This window comes from Salvelinus alpinus, chromosome 26, assembly GCF_045679555.1.
Source record: "Salvelinus alpinus chromosome 26, SLU_Salpinus.1, whole genome shotgun sequence".
Classification (NCBI taxonomy): Eukaryota; Metazoa; Chordata; class Actinopteri; order Salmoniformes; family Salmonidae; genus Salvelinus; species Salvelinus alpinus.
In genome coordinates this window covers 14,040,157-14,057,323 of record NC_092111.1, presented here as the reverse complement: position 1 = coordinate 14,057,323, position 17,167 = coordinate 14,040,157, and the positions used below count along the sequence as shown (strand labels likewise).

Sequence of the window (17,167 nt, the reverse complement as noted above, 5' to 3'; positions counted from 1 at the left end):
TAGGCGGTGTCAGAGGAAGGCCCAAAAAATTGTCAAAGACTCCAGTCACCCAAGTCGTAGACTATTCTCTCTGCTACCGCACAGCAAGCGGTACCGGATCGCCAAGTCTAGGTCCAAAAGGCATCTTAACAGATTCTACCCCCAAGCCATAAGACTACTGAACAATGAATTAAATGGCCACCCGGACTATTTGGATTGACTCCTCCCCCCTTGTTTTTTACACTGCTGCTACTCGCTGTGTTTATTATCAATAGTCACTTTACCCTTACCTACATGTACAATTACCTTGACTAACCTGTGCCCCCACACATTGACTCTGTACCGGTACCCCCTGTATATAGCCTCATTATTGTTATTTTTATTGTGTTTCTTTTCTTTCTTTTTTTAAACTTTAGTTTATTTAGTAAATATTTTAAACTGCATTGTTGGTTAAGGGCTTGTCAGTAAGCATTTCACGACCTGTTGTATTCGGCGCATGTGACAAATACAATTTGATTTGATCTGATCTACAAAGATACAAGCATCCTTCCTGACTCAGTTGTCGGAAAGGAAAGAAACCACTCAGGGATTTCACCATAAGGCCAAGACTTTAAAACAGTTACAGAGTATCATGGCTGTGATAGGAGAAAACTGAGGATGGATCAACAACATTGTAGTTAAGAAGGAAGCCTGTACAGAATAAAAATATTCAGAAACATGCATCCTGTTTGCAATAAAGCACTAATGTAAAACTGCAAAAAAAAACATGGCAAGAAATTAACTTTATATCCGGAATACAAAGCATTATGTTTGGGGCAAATCCAACACAACACATCACTGAGTACCAGTCTTCATATTTTCAAGCTTGGTTGTGGCTGCATCATGTTATGGCTATCCTTGTCATCAGCAAGGACTAAGAAGTTTTTGGGGATAAAAGAAAAAAACGGAAAATAGCTAAGCACAGAAAAAATCCTAGAGAAAAACAGAGTTCAGTCTGCTTTCTAACAGACACTAGGAGACAAATTCAACTTTCAGCAAGACAATAACCTAAAACACAAGGCCAAATATACACTGGAGTTGCTCACCCAGACGACATTGAACGTTCCTGAGTGGACTAGTTAAGAGTTTTGACTGAAACCGGCTTAAAAATCTATGGCAAGACTTTAAAATAACTGTCTAGCAATGATCAACAACCAACTTGACAGAGTTTGAAGAATTTTGAAAAAAATAATGTGCAAATATTGTACAATCCAGGTGTGCAAAGATCTTACGGATTTACCCAGAAAGACTCACAGCTGTAATTGCTGTCAAAGGTGATTCTAACATGTATTCACCCAGGGGTGGAATACTTATGTAAATAAATATTTTCTGTATTTCATTTTCAATAATTTAGCAAAAATGTCTAAAAACATGTTTTCACTTTGTCGTTATGGGGGTATTGTGAGTAGATTGGTGAGGGAAAAAATGATTTAATCCATTTTGAATTCAGGCTGTAACAACAAAATGTGAAATAAGTCTAGGGGTATGACATCTTTCTGAAGGTACTGTATACCACAGGAGGTTGGTGGCACCTTAATTGGGGAGGATGGGCTCGTGGTAATGGCTGGAGTGGAATTGGTGGAATGGTATCAAATACAACAAACACATGGTTTCCATGCCATTATTGTGAGCCGTCCTCCCCTCAGCAGCCTCTACTGCTGTACACTATAGAATATACAGTATAGTATGTACTATGAAATGTGATATGTCAATAATATGATTGTTATTTATAAGTAAATAAAGTAACAGTAATAAAAAACAGAAAGAAATTATAGCAGCAGTGATGGTAGTGTGTGTGGTATGTGTAGAGAGTCAACGCAAATAGTCTCTTCAGGTGCAGTTGAACAGCAGGTTGTGCAGGTGGACAGTTAAGGTCAGCTTTTCAACAGTTGGCCTGGAGGTAGAAGCTGTTGGTCCGGGACCGTGTTCCCCGGTACTGGAAGCGGAGAGAACATGCCGTGGCTGGGGTGGCTGAAGTCCTCGTTGATCTTCCAGTCCTTCCTCAGACACCGCCTGGTGTAGATGTCCTGTAGGGCTGGGAGCTGGCACCCAGTGATGGACTGTACAGTCTTCACCACCCTCTGTAGAGCCTTGCGGTTGAGGGTGGTCCACCTGCCGTACCAACTTTTTGAAGATGAGGTCTATGTCTGCTGTGGAAATAAGAGTAAAAGTTTGTAATTATGAATATAAGATGTCAAATGTAATCACAGTGAGGATATTGTATGTAGATGTAATATTAAATTAATAGTTGCAAATAGCAGCAAACTCTTCCTCAAAGTCCTCCACTGGCCTCCCTTTTTATTTTTTTTTATTTAACTAGGCAAGCCAGTTAAGAACAAATTCTTATTTACAATGACAGCCTAACCCGGACGACGCTGGGCAGATTGTGCGCCACCCTATGGGACTCCCAATCACGCCCAGATGTGATACAGTCTGGATGTGATACAGTCTCCCTTAAGTCTCTAAAGCAGATTTTAGAGCCTCGTAACATTCTGACGATTTCTATTGGTCGATAACTTGGCACTAAACATGGTTGCCATTGAGAAATGTGAAGTAAAGGGAACATCAATGGTTTTAGTTTGAATTATGACAGCTTGTACACATAGAGGAATCTGAACATCACCTGTCCCAGTATTGAGATAGGGCTGTTTCTTCTGACCTCACTGGACACGAAGAGGAAGTACTTCCTGTGATGTCAGTGAGGGTGACCCCAGTGACCACTGCTGACTCTGCCGCTTCCCAGCCCCGCCCCCACACCATGCATCGTTCTACAGGATATGTAAGGGGAGACGAGGGACACGGGGGAGGAACACAGGTGTAGGAGACCCGGGGCGTTTCTCAATATGCATACTACCGTGCACCACGCTCTCATGCTCCGAGTGCATTCTCTTGAGTATGTTCTTGTGAGGACGACTTACTTACAATCACGTCAAACAGTGCAGACAGAATAACAACAGTAGCTCCATTAGTTTAAGCTGTTTTCTAGTGACATTTATTTGGACACATCCATAACAATGAGCTAATGAGGCGCGATTACCCCTGGCATAGAAATGTCCTCTCATCATGACACTATTGTTCAGAGGAGCTAGCCAACAACACAGCTAACACAATCACTTCAAACTGGAGCTGGAAAGACTGCAAACTAGCTGCACTTTGTTTTGTTTTACCTTCTTTCAATTTACATTTCTTTGTATATTTCCATAAAAATTATGCCAGCTGATTCATGATTTCTACTGGCTGAGAAACGCTGCGTGACTGTCTGTCTCGTCCTGACTCCCGACACGTTCATTACTATGGGACAGCAGGAGATCGAATTTAACTATTGAAACAATGTTGCAAATGTCGGAGACAGACAGCAAGGTTTATATAAATCTCCACTGTTGAAAACTAAATGTTAGACTAAAAGAAATGTGAGATAATGTATAGATGCTTTTTATAGTGGAGATCAAGTTTATAAATTGCCTGGCTGGTCTGATGAAAAGGCATTTTAACATCATAGATTTAGCCGGTGGTAACTTGTGGAATAGACATCGGCTGGAATGTGGTTAAACCAATCAGCATTTAGGGTTAGACCCACCCGTTGTATAAACTCACTGAACCTTCTTCCAGCCAGGACAATGGCAACAATAGACAAAACAAGGTATACACAAAGCAAACATTTTACTTCATGATTATCAGCTAGATATGTGAATCACAATAATCTAGCTAGCCAGCTAGTTAAACAGGAAAAAATTACCTAAAACTAATGTTATGCCAGGTAGATGTACATTTTCCGTGGCTAGCTATCTAGCCAGTTAGCCCTATTGACCTATGGACTTACCCATTCACTGAACCGTCTTCCAGCCAGGACAATGGCAATAAAGACAAAAGAAGATATACACAAAGCAACCGTTTTACTTCATAACTATCAGCTAGCTATATGTGAATCGTAATAATGAAACTAACCAGATAGTTTAACAGTCAAAATGACCTAAAACTAATAGTATGCAAGATAGATGTCAATTCTTCGTGGGTAGCTAGCTAACAATTCTTCGTGGCTAGCTAACAATAGTAGCTAGCGAGTTATCCCAATCTACTTATTATGGGCTTGCGATCTACGGTACGTAGGCAGGTAAACATGCCAAAATTAACACAGCATGTATTTATTAACGTATCAAGATAAAAAATATTGTAGTCAGACAACATATGAGATGTGAATAGGCAACATTTCATTCCGAAGTCGGAGTGTATTTTCTCGCTTCAGCTCAAATAATGGCCACCATGGATTTCAATACATTCTGCATCGTATTTTTACGTGGTTAGGTCATATTTCTTTGCATACTTTCCATTGAAGCCTGCATCGATGCATGCTTTTAAATATGTACAAATGGAGTACGCATTCAAGAAGTGCCCTCCGTTTGGCATACTTAGATTTGGTCTCATACGCCGACCCTCCTTTGCTCCAATTTGCGTGCTCAGAGCGCAGTAGTATGCATTTTGAGAAATACCCCCAGTGTGCAGGTTCTCTTCAATGTGAACAGCAACAATGAGGAAGAGTATGAACATGCACAAACACACACAAGCAAGTCATAACAACTATAATCCCAAGCCTTGATACACAACTTCCCTCCCTTTTGTGTGTGTGTCTGTACGCGCCAATGGTGTACACTCATGTCTGTGCTCATGAATGCAGTATGTTTGGGTTATGTTAGGTTCAGAACAAATAGTAATACCTCAAATAGACGACTTGCAAAAGTTCAAGCCAAGTTTATTCATCCCATTGGGTCATACAGCTGCAAATACAAGGTATGATCATACAAGCACATATATTTATAACCTCCTACTCAACTCTTTCCACATCTAGACAGCCAATACATCTCTGTTGCTATGCAGGAACTCAATTGGTTCCTCTCACTAGTGTAGTCATGGCCCTGCCTGATGCTTGAACCTTCATGGGTGTGGAAGTGCATGTGTGTGAGATAGGACTGTAGTAGGAGAGTCGTTGGGGTGGGCCTCTCTGGCCCCCCTCCCAGAGGTTTCTTCTCACTTCATCTGCTGACTTGACCTTGGGCCAAATTCCTCGCTCCCCCCTAGTTCCGCAGCTGGCCTGCCTTATCAGAGACTTTTGCCCTTTGCCTCCCTCAGTAACTTTCCATACACATTCCTTATTCACCCTTCATTGACACAGAACATAAACAGTTATCATACGTAACGTAACCAGTGCGTTCTTATATAGTGATAGGAATAAGTATATTTCAAGTTAGAACCCAATAGTTATGAAGTCCTTATGTAGGACATTATTTTGAATTGTATGCCATAACAGTATCACAATTTAGTTACACAATATAAAACATTCTACTCTAAGATAATGTGGACATGAAGTGCAAAAATGATAATATGGGTGGCTTTGACTAATATAGGATAGCCTAGGTTATCTATAGTTGTTTGGAACAGAATATAGAAAAGGCTATACTAAAAAGTAAATAGGATGAATAGAATGTCAAATCTATTCCCAATGCATAAACTCAGTTAATGATGGATAACCTAAGGAACTGAAGGATTATGCTACATATGGTGTGATTTTCCCAGTCTGTCATCAGTTCCTGCTACTACTAAAAGGGAAAGGGGAAAGGGTATGGCTGGATAGAGAAAGAATGCCCTCCAGTGTTCAACCTGAACAGTAGCAAGCCTATGGCCACTAGAATACTAGTCTCTCCTCAAAGCCGGAGACACAGTGGCTGTGATAAGAAACGACTAATTCCATTCCACAGGACTTGAAGAACCTGAATATTGTAACTAAGTTAACATGAAAAGTAATTTAAACAGTGTCAATACATGACAAAACAAAGTTCGTATTAAAATTACAATGCTGTATTTTTATTTCACTTGGGTGTACAGTCAACATTACAAGAGCAGCACGTTTTTTTTTACAATAAAATAATTACAATTGCAACAATAATAGAAATAACAATATCCATAAAATAGCCAAATTGAGTCATTTCACACTTGACAACATATTGTCTATATATTTTCTGTTTTAAAACGAAATAGTTCATTTATTTATGGAATGAAGTATGATTCCTGTTGAGTGACCGTCATCTCACTCACGTTCTTTTTTGTGACAGGTATCAGTTTGAATGTGGTCAAATGCAGAGGAACATGGCATGGGTCTCAATTAGGGCTGCAAAGGGAGGGTATATTACTGGAGACCTTCAGTTTACTAGTAAACTACCCACATTTTGATATTTTTCACAAGACATCAGGTGGCCCTTTTGGGTTACTCAGATTATCACAGGTGTCTGTATTTATCTCTGGCCCTCTGTGTAGCCTCATCACATGTCAAATATAAGCTGTAAAACATTATCCTAAATATAAACAATCAATTTAGTGAATACCATTGATGTTTAATATGAGGGTTTCAGCATGAAATATATTTACATGTATAAATATACACTACCGTTCAAAAGTTTGAGGTCACTTAGAAATGTCCTTGATTTTGAAAGAAAAGCAACTTTTTGTCCATTAAAATAACATCAAATTGATCAGGAATACAGTGTAGGCATTGTTAATGTTGTAAATGACTATTGTAGCAGGAAATGGCTGATTTTTAATGGAATATCTACATAGGCGTAGAGGCCCATAATCAGCAACCATCGCTCCTGTGTTCCAATGGCACGTTGTGTTAGCTAATCCAAGTTAATCATTTTAAAAGGCTAATTGATCATTAGTAAACCCTTTTGCAATTATGTTAGCACAGCTGAAAACTGTTGTTCTGATTAAAGAAGCAATAAAACTGGCCTTCTTTAGACTAGTTGAGTATCTGGAGCATCAGCATTTGTGGGTTCGATTACAGGTTCAAAATGGCCAGAAACAAAGACCTTTCTTCTGAAACTCGTCAGTCTATTCTTGTTCTGAGAAATGAAGGCTATTCCATGCGAGAAATTGCCAAGAAACTGAAGATCTCGTACAACGCTGTGTACTACTCCCTTCACAGAACAGCGCAAACTGGCTCTAACCAGAATAGAAAGAGGAGTGGGAGGCCCCGGTGCACAACTGAACAAGAGGACAAGTACATTAGAGTGTCTAGTTTGAGAAACAGACGCCTCACAAGTCATCAACTGGCAGCTTCATTAAATAGTACCCGCAAAACCCCAGTCTCAACGTCAAAAGTGAAGAGGCGACTCTGGGAAGGTCAGTCAATACAGAGAATGTCAATAACTTTGAACGTTTCTTCAAGTGCAGTCGCAAAAACCATCACGTGCTATGATGAAACTGGCTCTCATGAGGACCGCCATGGGAATGGAAGACCCAGAGTTACCTCTGCTGCATATGATAAGTTCATTAGAGTTACCAGCCTTAGAAATTGCAGCCCAAATAAATGCTTCACAGAGTTCAAGTAACAGACACATCTCAACATCAACTACTCAGAGGAGACTGTTTGAATCAGGCTTTCATGGTTGAATTGCTGCAAAGAAACCACTACTAAAGGACACCAATAAGAAGAAGAGCCTTGCTTAGGCCAAGAAACACGAGCAATGGACATTAGACCGGTGGAAATTTGTTCTTTGGTCTGGAGTCCAAATTGGAGATTTTTGGTTCCAACCGCCATGTCTTTGTGAGACGCAGTGTGGGTGAATGGATGATCTCCGCATGTGTATTTCCCACCCAAAAGCATGGAGGAGGAGGTGTGATGGTGTGAGGGTGCTTTGCTGGTGACACTGTCTGTGATTTATTTAGAATTCAAGGCACACTTAATCAGCATGTCTACCACAGCATTCTGCAGTGATACGCCATCCCATCTGCTTTGGGCTTATTTTTGTTTTTCAATAGGACAGTGACCCAACACACCCCTAGGCTGTGTAAGAGCTATTTTACCAAGAAGGAGAATGATGGAGTGCTGCATCAGATGACCTGGCCTCCACAATCCCCCGACCTCAACCAATTGAGATGGTTTGGGATGAGTCAGACGCAGAGTGAAGGAAAAGCAGCCAACAAGTGCTCAGCATATGTGGGAACTCCTTGAAGACCGTTGGAAAGGCATTCTAGGTGAAGCTGTTTGAGAGAATGCCAAGAGTGTGCAAAGCTGTCATCAAGGCAAAGGATGACTATTTGAGAATATCAAATATATTTTCATGCGTTTAACACTTTTTTGGTTACTACATGATTCCATATTTGTTATTTAATAGTTTTGATGTCTTCACAATTATTCTACAATGTAAAAAATAAAGAAAAACCCTTGAATGAGTAGGTGTTCTAAAACTTTTTACTGGTAGTGTATATATATATATATTTTTTTTTTTACTATGTCAATATGTATTTGTTGTCAATGTTTTGGCATCAAACTGGTGGCAGTTGTAAAAAAAAATTGTTGGAAGAGTTGCAGAGTTAAATCTAAATGCCATTGTTGATTACATGATTTTTCATTAATTAGACTATTTTCTCTTGAACCGTATGGTCTATCTACTAGAAATCATGGACAACATGGATACAGATGAAAAAAAACAGGAATACTATATATGAATAATTTTTTTAAAAGTTATTCAAGTATAAATTACCAAAGTTACAATAGATTGCCATAGATCTTCTGTTAATTACCAAAATTACTAAGGATTCTGGTAACTTTGGTAAACTACTGGTAGCTTTGCAACCCTATTCTCAATGGTTAAAGCATTGGTTGAGCGGAGATGTAGTCGTGTAGATATAGCACTATGATAAACAGAGCCATAGATGGAGCAATAATAGTTTTAAACCTCTCTTCATCCCTGAATACTTAACACTCCCAGACAAGTGGAGCCTAAGTGACAAATAATGAAATCAATTGTGACATACAGTGGGGAGAACAAGTATTTGATACACTGCCGATTTTGCAGGTTTTCCTACTTACAAAGCATGTAGAGGTCTGTAATTTTTATCATAGGTACACTTCAACTGTGAGAGACGGAATCTAAAACAAAAATCCAGAAAATCACATTGTATGATTTTTAAGTAATTAATTTGCATTTTATTGCATGACATAAGTATTTGATCACCTACCAACCAGTAAGAATTCCGGCTCTCACAGACCTGTTAGTTTTTCTTTAAGAAGCCCTCCTGTTCTCCACTCATTACCTGTATTAACTGCACCTGTTTGAACTCGTTACCTGTATAAAAGACACCTGTCCACACACTCAATCAAACAGACTCCAACCTCTCCACAATGGCCAAGACCAGAGAGCTGTGTAAGGACATCAGGGATAAAGTTGTAAACCTGCACAAGGCTGGGATGGGCTACAGGACAATAGGCAAGCAGCTTGGTGAGAAGGCAACAACTGTTGGCGCAATTATTAGAAAATGGAAGAAGTTCAAGATGATGGTCAATCACCCTCGGTCTGGGGCTCCATGCAAGATCTCACCTCGTGGGGCATCAATGATCATGAGGAAGGTGAGGGATCAGCCAGAACTACACGGCAGGACCTGGTCAATGACCTGAAGAGAGCTGGGACCACAGTCTCAAAGAAAACCATTAGTAACACACTACGCCGTCATGGATTAAAATCCTGCAGCGCACGCAAGGTCCCCCTGCTCAAGCCAGCGCATGTCCAGGCCCGTCTGAAGTTTGCCAATGACCATCTGGATGATCCAGAGGAGGAATGGGAGAAGGTCATGTGGTCTGTTGAGACAAAAATAGAGCTTTTTGGTCTAAACTTCACTCGCCATGTTTGGAGGAAGAAGAAGGATGAGTACAACCCCAAGATCACCATCCCAACCGTGAAGCATGGAGGTGGAAACATCATTCTTTTGGGATGGTTTTCTGCAAAGGGGACAGGACGACTGCACCGTATTGAGGGGAGGATGGATGGGGCCATGTATCGCGAGATCTTGGCCAACAACCTCCTTCCCTCAGTAAGAGCATTGAAGATGGGTCGTGGCTGGGTCTTCCAGCATGACAACGACCCGAAACACACAGCCAGGGCAACTAAGGAGTGGCTCCGTAAGAAGCATCTCAAGGTCCTGGAGTGGCCTAGCCAGTCTCCAGACCTGAACCCAATAGAAAATCTTTGGAGGGAGCTGAAAGTCCATATTGCCCAGCGACAGCCCCGAAACCTGAAGGATCTGGAGAAGGTCTGTATGGAGGAGTGGGCCAAAATCCCTGCTGCAGTGTGTGCAAACCTGGTCAAGAACTACAGGAAACGTATGATCTCTGTAATTGCAAACAAAGGTTTCTGTACCAAATATTAAGTTCTGCTTTTCTGATGTATCAAATACTTATGTCATGCAATAAAATGCAAATTAATTACTTAAAAATCATACAATGTGATTTTCTGGATTTTTGTTTTAGATTCCGTCTCTCACAGTTGAAGTGTACCTATGATAAAAATTACAGACCTCTACATGCTTTGTAAGTAGGAAAACCTGCAAAATCGGCAGTGTATCAAATACTTGTTCTCCCCACTGTAGGTGTGTGGAGTGCATGCACAGTTTCAAAGGGCAGCAAGTTGTCCAATTCCATTAGACACCTTAGTAACATAATATTTCAGTAAGGCTAAATAACACCGCAAGGGCTATATGGATAGTGGGGGTTATAACTGTCAAACAGTATTAATCCAATACCAGCCTGATGCAATAATAAAGTGTTATGTAATAACACCTACAATGGGGCTGTAACACAGTACCTGAGGGAACCACTATATGTTGTGCTCAATCTAACTCAGGGGCTGTTGAGCTCAACACGTTTCACTTCTTATTGCTACATTGCCCAAATTGATCAGCAAAACTCAGTGACGTGTACAAAGCACTTGAGCTGTGTTATTTTCCATTTTCCATCCAACCAACACACTCAACAGAAGGGATAAACCTATCGAGATCACAACCCATATATCATGGTACTGTATATCTACAGACAAAGGAAGACAAAGTATTGTCTGTGTTACAATCCACTGTGAGGGGTGTCATCTACTTTGACTAAAACTAAAAGCACAAATCACAAACAGTGATTATAAATGGACACCTCTGGTTTGATAACTATGGGGGAAAGAATTGACCTTTTTGACCTTGAGCATAGGGTATGTGGCCAACATGTCGGCTGAATAGAAATCACAGTCCATCTGGAGGAAATGGTCATGCTTTGCAGATGTCACACTTATGAATGACATAAACCCTAGCATCTGTGAAGTACATCCCTAAACAGCCTGACTTGGAGAACGGAAAGGCACATGTATCAAATGCACCAGAGCACAGGAAGGAGCCAATAAAAGCACTCATGTTCCTTCCCCTGGACAGAGTGAAGGTTTGCATTCAGTCCAGGTTTTTCAACGCAAAATCATGAAGCATAGCCTACTTCCGGCTGCTGTCTTAAATGATTAGCTTGCATGTCGTATTATGCATCAATGTTAGAACATCGGTCATAACTTCACTTCAGTAGGCTTGAGGTTGATCATTACCAAAATGACCTGACTTAAATGAATGCAAAGGAAAGTCATCTTCCATTCCAAAGATACATTTTATGTTTATCCAAAGTGACCTACACCGAGTGTACAAAACATTAAGGACACCTGCAATTTACTGTGCGTATCAATAATGGTCCACCACCCAAAAGACATCAAGTCAACTTGACACAACTGAGGGAAGCATTGGAATCAATATGGGCCAGCATCCCTGTGGAACACTTTTGACACCTTGTAGAGTTAATGTCCGTATGAGTTAAGGCTGTTCTGAGGGCAAAAGTGTGGGGGGGAGGGGGGGTGCAACTCAATATTAGGAAGGTGTTCTTAATGTTTTGTCACATTATAAGTGATATTATTATGGCCTAATTTAAACTGACTGAGAATGAATCATTGTATCCAAAGTTGGGGCATCCTATTACAATTATATTTTTAAAAGTTGTGTTGGGTCTCTTCTCAAAAGATTATTCCCACGAGTCACTGGATTTCAACTTTTAAAGACTAATAACTACTGTATAACTGCCTGGATCATGTCTTGGTGTTCCCCAAGGCTTCATTGTGGGTCCACTCCATATTCCATCTTATATTTATTTGGTGAAAGGCATAGTGTGATATGAGGCTGTAAAGGCATCAGCATGCTTCAGTTCGGCTGACGGCTAGCCAAAGTCGGCTAGGCGAACCGAAAGAGTGTGCTCGCATACTCCCATGAAAAACGAGAAAAAAGTGTCAATAGTACTGTTTGTCCAGATACACTTCCTCAAAAGTCAGAACAAATCTAAGATAACTCAAGAAATCTGTCATTCATTTTGACGTTTTTGCAGGGGAGATCTTAGTCGCGTAATTTTACATCTAACTAAGGTGCAGTATTTCTCAATTAAACATTTTGCATGAAAACAAGTCGTCTCTCATTGAGTGACCACCATGTTCGTAAATTTACTCTGGCTATTTACTCCAATTTCAGAGCACTCTTGTCTGAGTGTGCCAGAGCACAGAATAACTGATGAATTTACAAATGTGCAACACCCAATGAATATGACCAGTGTCAGTAAACGTCTGCAAAAAAACAGAATTTAATTGTTGCCAGCAGCACAGTTAAAGTTACTAACACTCTAGATAACATGAAAACAGCCTAACCAGCTCTGCTAGGGTGAGTAAAATGGTCAGAGTGACGTGTTCTCTCATTTGTGTCTGCAAGTAGCTAGCAAACTAACCAACTTTAGCCAGTTAGCTTGGGTGCTTGACTGCCGTTGAGGTCAGAACACTCGGGTCAACCCTACTCCTCGGCCAGAGCATCCAGTGTGCGCTCTGAACACTCCGAGAGTGAAATGCTCTGAATTTACGAACGACCCAGAGCACACTCTGACACACTGAAGGCAATTTACAAACACACCCAAAGACTTTATTGAAGAATCCCCACAGTTGACTAATTACGGAAGAAGGGGTGTAGACTTCGGCTCCCAAACGTCGGCTGGACTCGAGAAAAACATTTGTGTGCCCGAACAGCTGAAAAGACTCTTTACCGAAGTCCAAAACAAACAAAAACCTCACAAAATGTTGTCATAATATCACAAACTCTTCCAAATTGTTTCGGCTGGGAAGCATGCGGACGCTTTAATGGGGAACTTACAAGAGAAAATGCTGAGCGTCTGAGGTTTTGGCTGAAAGACAAACTGTGGGTTTACACTGTTATCATGAGGTATTCTGGCTTTGGTGAGTTCCGCCGAATGGCAAACTGTTTGGTTACATACACTGTACTGCTTCATCACAAATACCCACACCACTATTTTAAAGCTTACATTTTTTTGTCTTTTTTTGTCTTTTGGTAAGAAAATAAATTAGCTTGAGAAAAGTGCCCTGTGTTATTATAGGGCTAACAAGATAAGAATGACTAACTATTTGAGTTGAGATCCACACACAGGAGAACACAACACACACACAGAGATGACAAAAGGATGGCTGGCTAGATTAATTAGGACGCTGGTTCCATCACTCTGGTGTTCTTCACAGTTCCGAGACATCTTGGTTCTGTGACCCAGGTTCTAATCACCGATATAAAGCATCTGTTCTATTGGTCTGGATTTACCAAAAACTCTGTACATCTTCTAGGTTAACATCGGAATCCAAATCTGATTTTGTAGTGTGAGATTTGTGTTTGACCAGTTCATATTGTTCATGAGTTATTTAGGTCAAGATCTGTAGTCCTCCTGGGTTTGGGTCATCTTTGGATTTCTGATGTGTGTGTGTGTGTGTGTGTGTGTGTGTGTGTGTGTGTGTGTGTGTGTGTGTGTGTGTGTGTGTGTGTGTGTGTGTGTGTGTGTGTGTGTGTGTGTGTGTGTGTGTGTGTGTGTGTGTGTGTGTGTGTATAGTGTGTGTATACATGTAAGCAGGAAATAAGTAAGTGTGGATTGTGTGTGCATTTGAGGAGTACCGTAAAGTGCTTGTATCATGTCAGAACACTGGATCTCTGAAAAACATCCCTAGATTTCTACAGTGCATTTCTATTTCTGTAGAGAATAGAAGAATAAACATAAATTACTCAGTATACATTTTCACTAAAGTTACCTGTTTATACTATAATAAAGAACCTCTATGAAAGGTAATTCAGGGGTCAAGGCTGCTTTGTGGTGTTTGTGCTGTGAAAAAATAATTAATGTTCACAAAACATGGAAAGTATGTTCAGGACATCAGTAGTTTTATATCTGCATGCCCACAGGTTTGGTTAGTGGTTGCATGGGTGTGTGTGAGACAGTACAAGTGGTTAAGGAGAGCGCAGTGATTGTTGGCTGCTTGTGTGTGTGTCTGTGTGTGACGGCGAGATTGAGGTTAGCCTTTGTGGGGCTTTGAGTGGCTCTACATTGTGTGCTTTAAATAGAACGAAAACATGTATGTGGTTGTGTGTGCATGTATCAATCTGTATCAGTCTTTATAAACTGGGTGGTTCGAGCCCTGAATGATGATTGGCTGACAGCATACCACTGGTATGACAAAAACATACATTTTTACTGCTATAATTACATTGGTAACCAGTTTATAATAACAATAAGGCACCTCGGGGGTTTGTGATATATGGGCAATATACCACACCTCCTCGGGCCTTATTGCTTAAATATGTATCGTCAAGAGGGGGAATCAGTGTGTGTGTGTGTGTGTGTGTGTGTGTGTGTGTGTGTGTGTGTGTGTGTGTGTGTGTGTGTGTGTGTGTGTGTGTGTGTGTGTGTGTGTGTGTGTGTGTGTGTGTGTGTGTGTGTGTGTGTGTGTGTGTGTGTGTGTGTGTGTGTGTGTGTGTGTGTGTGTGTTTGTATGTTTTTAACCCAGTATGGATTTTTAACTGATCCTCTTTCCTTTTACTCAGTTAGCGGGTCCTGGGTCGGCCAAGGGCATGGTGTGTAGTACCTCGTCCAGCAGCTGCAGAGCCCGGTGCAGGTGTACCTCCACCCAACAGGGGGTATCTTTGATGCTCTGCCGGGGGTAGTCGGGCCCCCAGCCCTTCACAAAGCTCAGCCGCAGGATACACAGCCTCCGGAGGTCGTCCACACCTATCCCTGCTGCTGCAGAAAGACCTGGAAGAAAGATGAAGTGAGGTATTAGGGATGGGCATTTTAAATGATTTCACTATTCGAATAATATCGTGATTTTTCTCTCGGATATCCAGATAGTCAAAATATAGTTTTTTTTAAAGAAAACAAAAATGATTTGGAAACTTCATGTGGAATTGCTTGTGTGACTCGGGAGAGAGCCGGTGCGCTGCGCACTGCTTGTTTGGGGAAGCGGCAGAAGAGGAGCAGGGGCCTGTGTGTGTGGCATGGAGGGAGAGAAAAGTAGCCAAACCGACTCGCGCTAGTTAGACAAACTTGTCTCTTTATAGGTGATTTATCATACCATCTGGTAGTACCTGTCTTGACTGCATCAAATCAATGTAAAGATGCTAGCTAGCTACAGTAGCCAGCTGAGTTAGCCAGCTAGCTAGATAAAGTAGCAAGGCTAATTGAAGCTATTTTGCTGCTCTCCCTGTCCTTATCTATAACAACTCCATTCATATTAAACAACAGCCTACCTGTTGGTTGATCATTGTTGCCTTCTACTTCTCATTTAGCCAACTTAATTCCGTAATTGTAATTCCATTTTGCAGTGATTGGAAATCTCCCACTTCACTTGCTACACATGAAGTCACTGACAACAACAACAACAACAAGCTACACGTGTATAACCTGTATAGGCTATAAGGTACGACTTTTGTTTGTTGTTTTATTAAATGAAGAGTATAAAATGTCATGGTATATATTTGTGTGTAGCATTGTCACATAGATCATTTTATTTAATTGAGAAAAAGAAAAAGCCTTCATTGTTCATATATTTTTTCAACCAAAAAAATGAATACTCCTTCAAGTAATCGAATACTAACGTCCGTTTGGATATTAAAATATGTAAATAACTGTGCCCATTCCTATGAGGTATAAATTAAAAGACAAATGTGGTGTCCCACATGGGTCAATACTTGGACCCATTCTCATTCAAAAGAATTCCACTTCAACAGAGACTATAAATTCACAATAGCCTAATTGAAAAAATATGAAAATAAAACACACTAAGGCTGTGCATATCTCATATATTGTACTTACTGACTGCAGGGGCTATGCCTCCAACGCTACCTGGCCCAGGGATGTTGCCTGCCACGGCGGCAGCCTGAGCTGCTGCCGCTGCCTGCGCTGTAGCTGCCTGCTGCTGCATTTGCCTGTGACACTGTCTCAGGTCAAACACCTACAGGGGAGAGAACAGTCTGATGTCAGAACACCTACAGAGAGACATCAGTGTCCAGTCAAACTCCTATTGGGAGAGGTCATCAAGAGGACAAACAAGTGCAAAGTGAACAGACAGAGGTCATTGTGTTTCTCACCTTGATGTAGGCGCCGGGGTAGATCTTGTGTACTGCGTCGCCTGGCGCTCTGCCTGCCTCTCGATCCAAGTAGTAGCTCTGCACGAACACGGCGTGGTCGCTCATACAGCGCATCCACACGTCTCCCTCGCCACGACACTCCAGCTGCACTCCTTTACCTATGTGCAACCTGTGAGAAAGAGGGAGGATAAAGATGATGAGTACAAGTGAATATAGTTGTATTAAAGTGTTATATTTCAGACAATAAAAGAAGTCGCATTTTGCTACAATGGGTCTTCTGCCACAGGTACAAACAGATAGAGACAAGGCATGGCATGATTATGAATGAGAGATATACACATATACACAGTTTACACAAAGGCATAGATATACCAATCAACATTTCAACAGCCACATATAAAGGCATTCAAAATAGACATTTGTGGCAAGGTAGGAACTAGCATGCTTATTGATATAGAGATGGCACTAGAGGAGCACAGACCTGGCTCTCTCGCTGGCGTCGGTGCGGTGGACGTTGCTGAGCTGGCCCAGACAGAAGCGGTCGCCCCCTGAGGGGTCCACGTAGCCGTCCACCGTCACCACCGGGCAGCTGGCCGGCACCTTGAACATCTCCCCCACCTGGACATCCATCTCAAAGTAGGAGATGGAGCACCAGAACTCTGGCCCTGCACACAGACAATAATGTGGTTAGCAGAGTGTGTGTGCATGCGTTTGCATCTATACATCTATATATACTGTATATATGTGTTGTCTTACCTGGATGATTGGACACAGGGGGAGGAAATGAGGCTGAGCCATGATGCTGAGACCCTAGAAGGTGAACAGGAAACAACACAGGTTACCAAACATACACTTT

At 41.3% G+C, this 17,167-nt stretch overlaps 1 protein-coding gene across 4 annotated transcripts in view; it reads right to left on the bottom strand.

The window, feature by feature from the left end:
• Window positions 1-568: 568 nt before the first annotated feature.
• The window catches only part of LOC139554781 (mothers against decapentaplegic homolog 4-like), a 61,067-nt gene continuing 44,468 nt past the window's right edge, over window positions 569-17,167 (bottom strand). For 3 of the 4 annotated variants that reach the window (XM_071367918.1, XM_071367919.1, XM_071367921.1), the window contains exons 8-12: window positions 17,068-17,121; window positions 16,793-16,976; window positions 16,312-16,480; window positions 16,037-16,175; window positions 10,380-14,977 (exon numbers count right to left, since the gene is read on the bottom strand). In XM_071367918.1, coding sequence (XP_071224019.1) covers window positions 14,766-14,977; window positions 16,037-16,175; window positions 16,312-16,480; window positions 16,793-16,976; window positions 17,068-17,121 — 758 coding nt within the window. In that variant the 3' untranslated portion in view covers window positions 10,380-14,765. Of the gene's footprint in view, window positions 2,169-10,379; window positions 14,978-16,036; window positions 16,176-16,311; window positions 16,481-16,792; window positions 16,977-17,067; window positions 17,122-17,167 lie in introns of those variants that run through there. The other variant, XM_071367920.1, reaches the window with a different exon arrangement.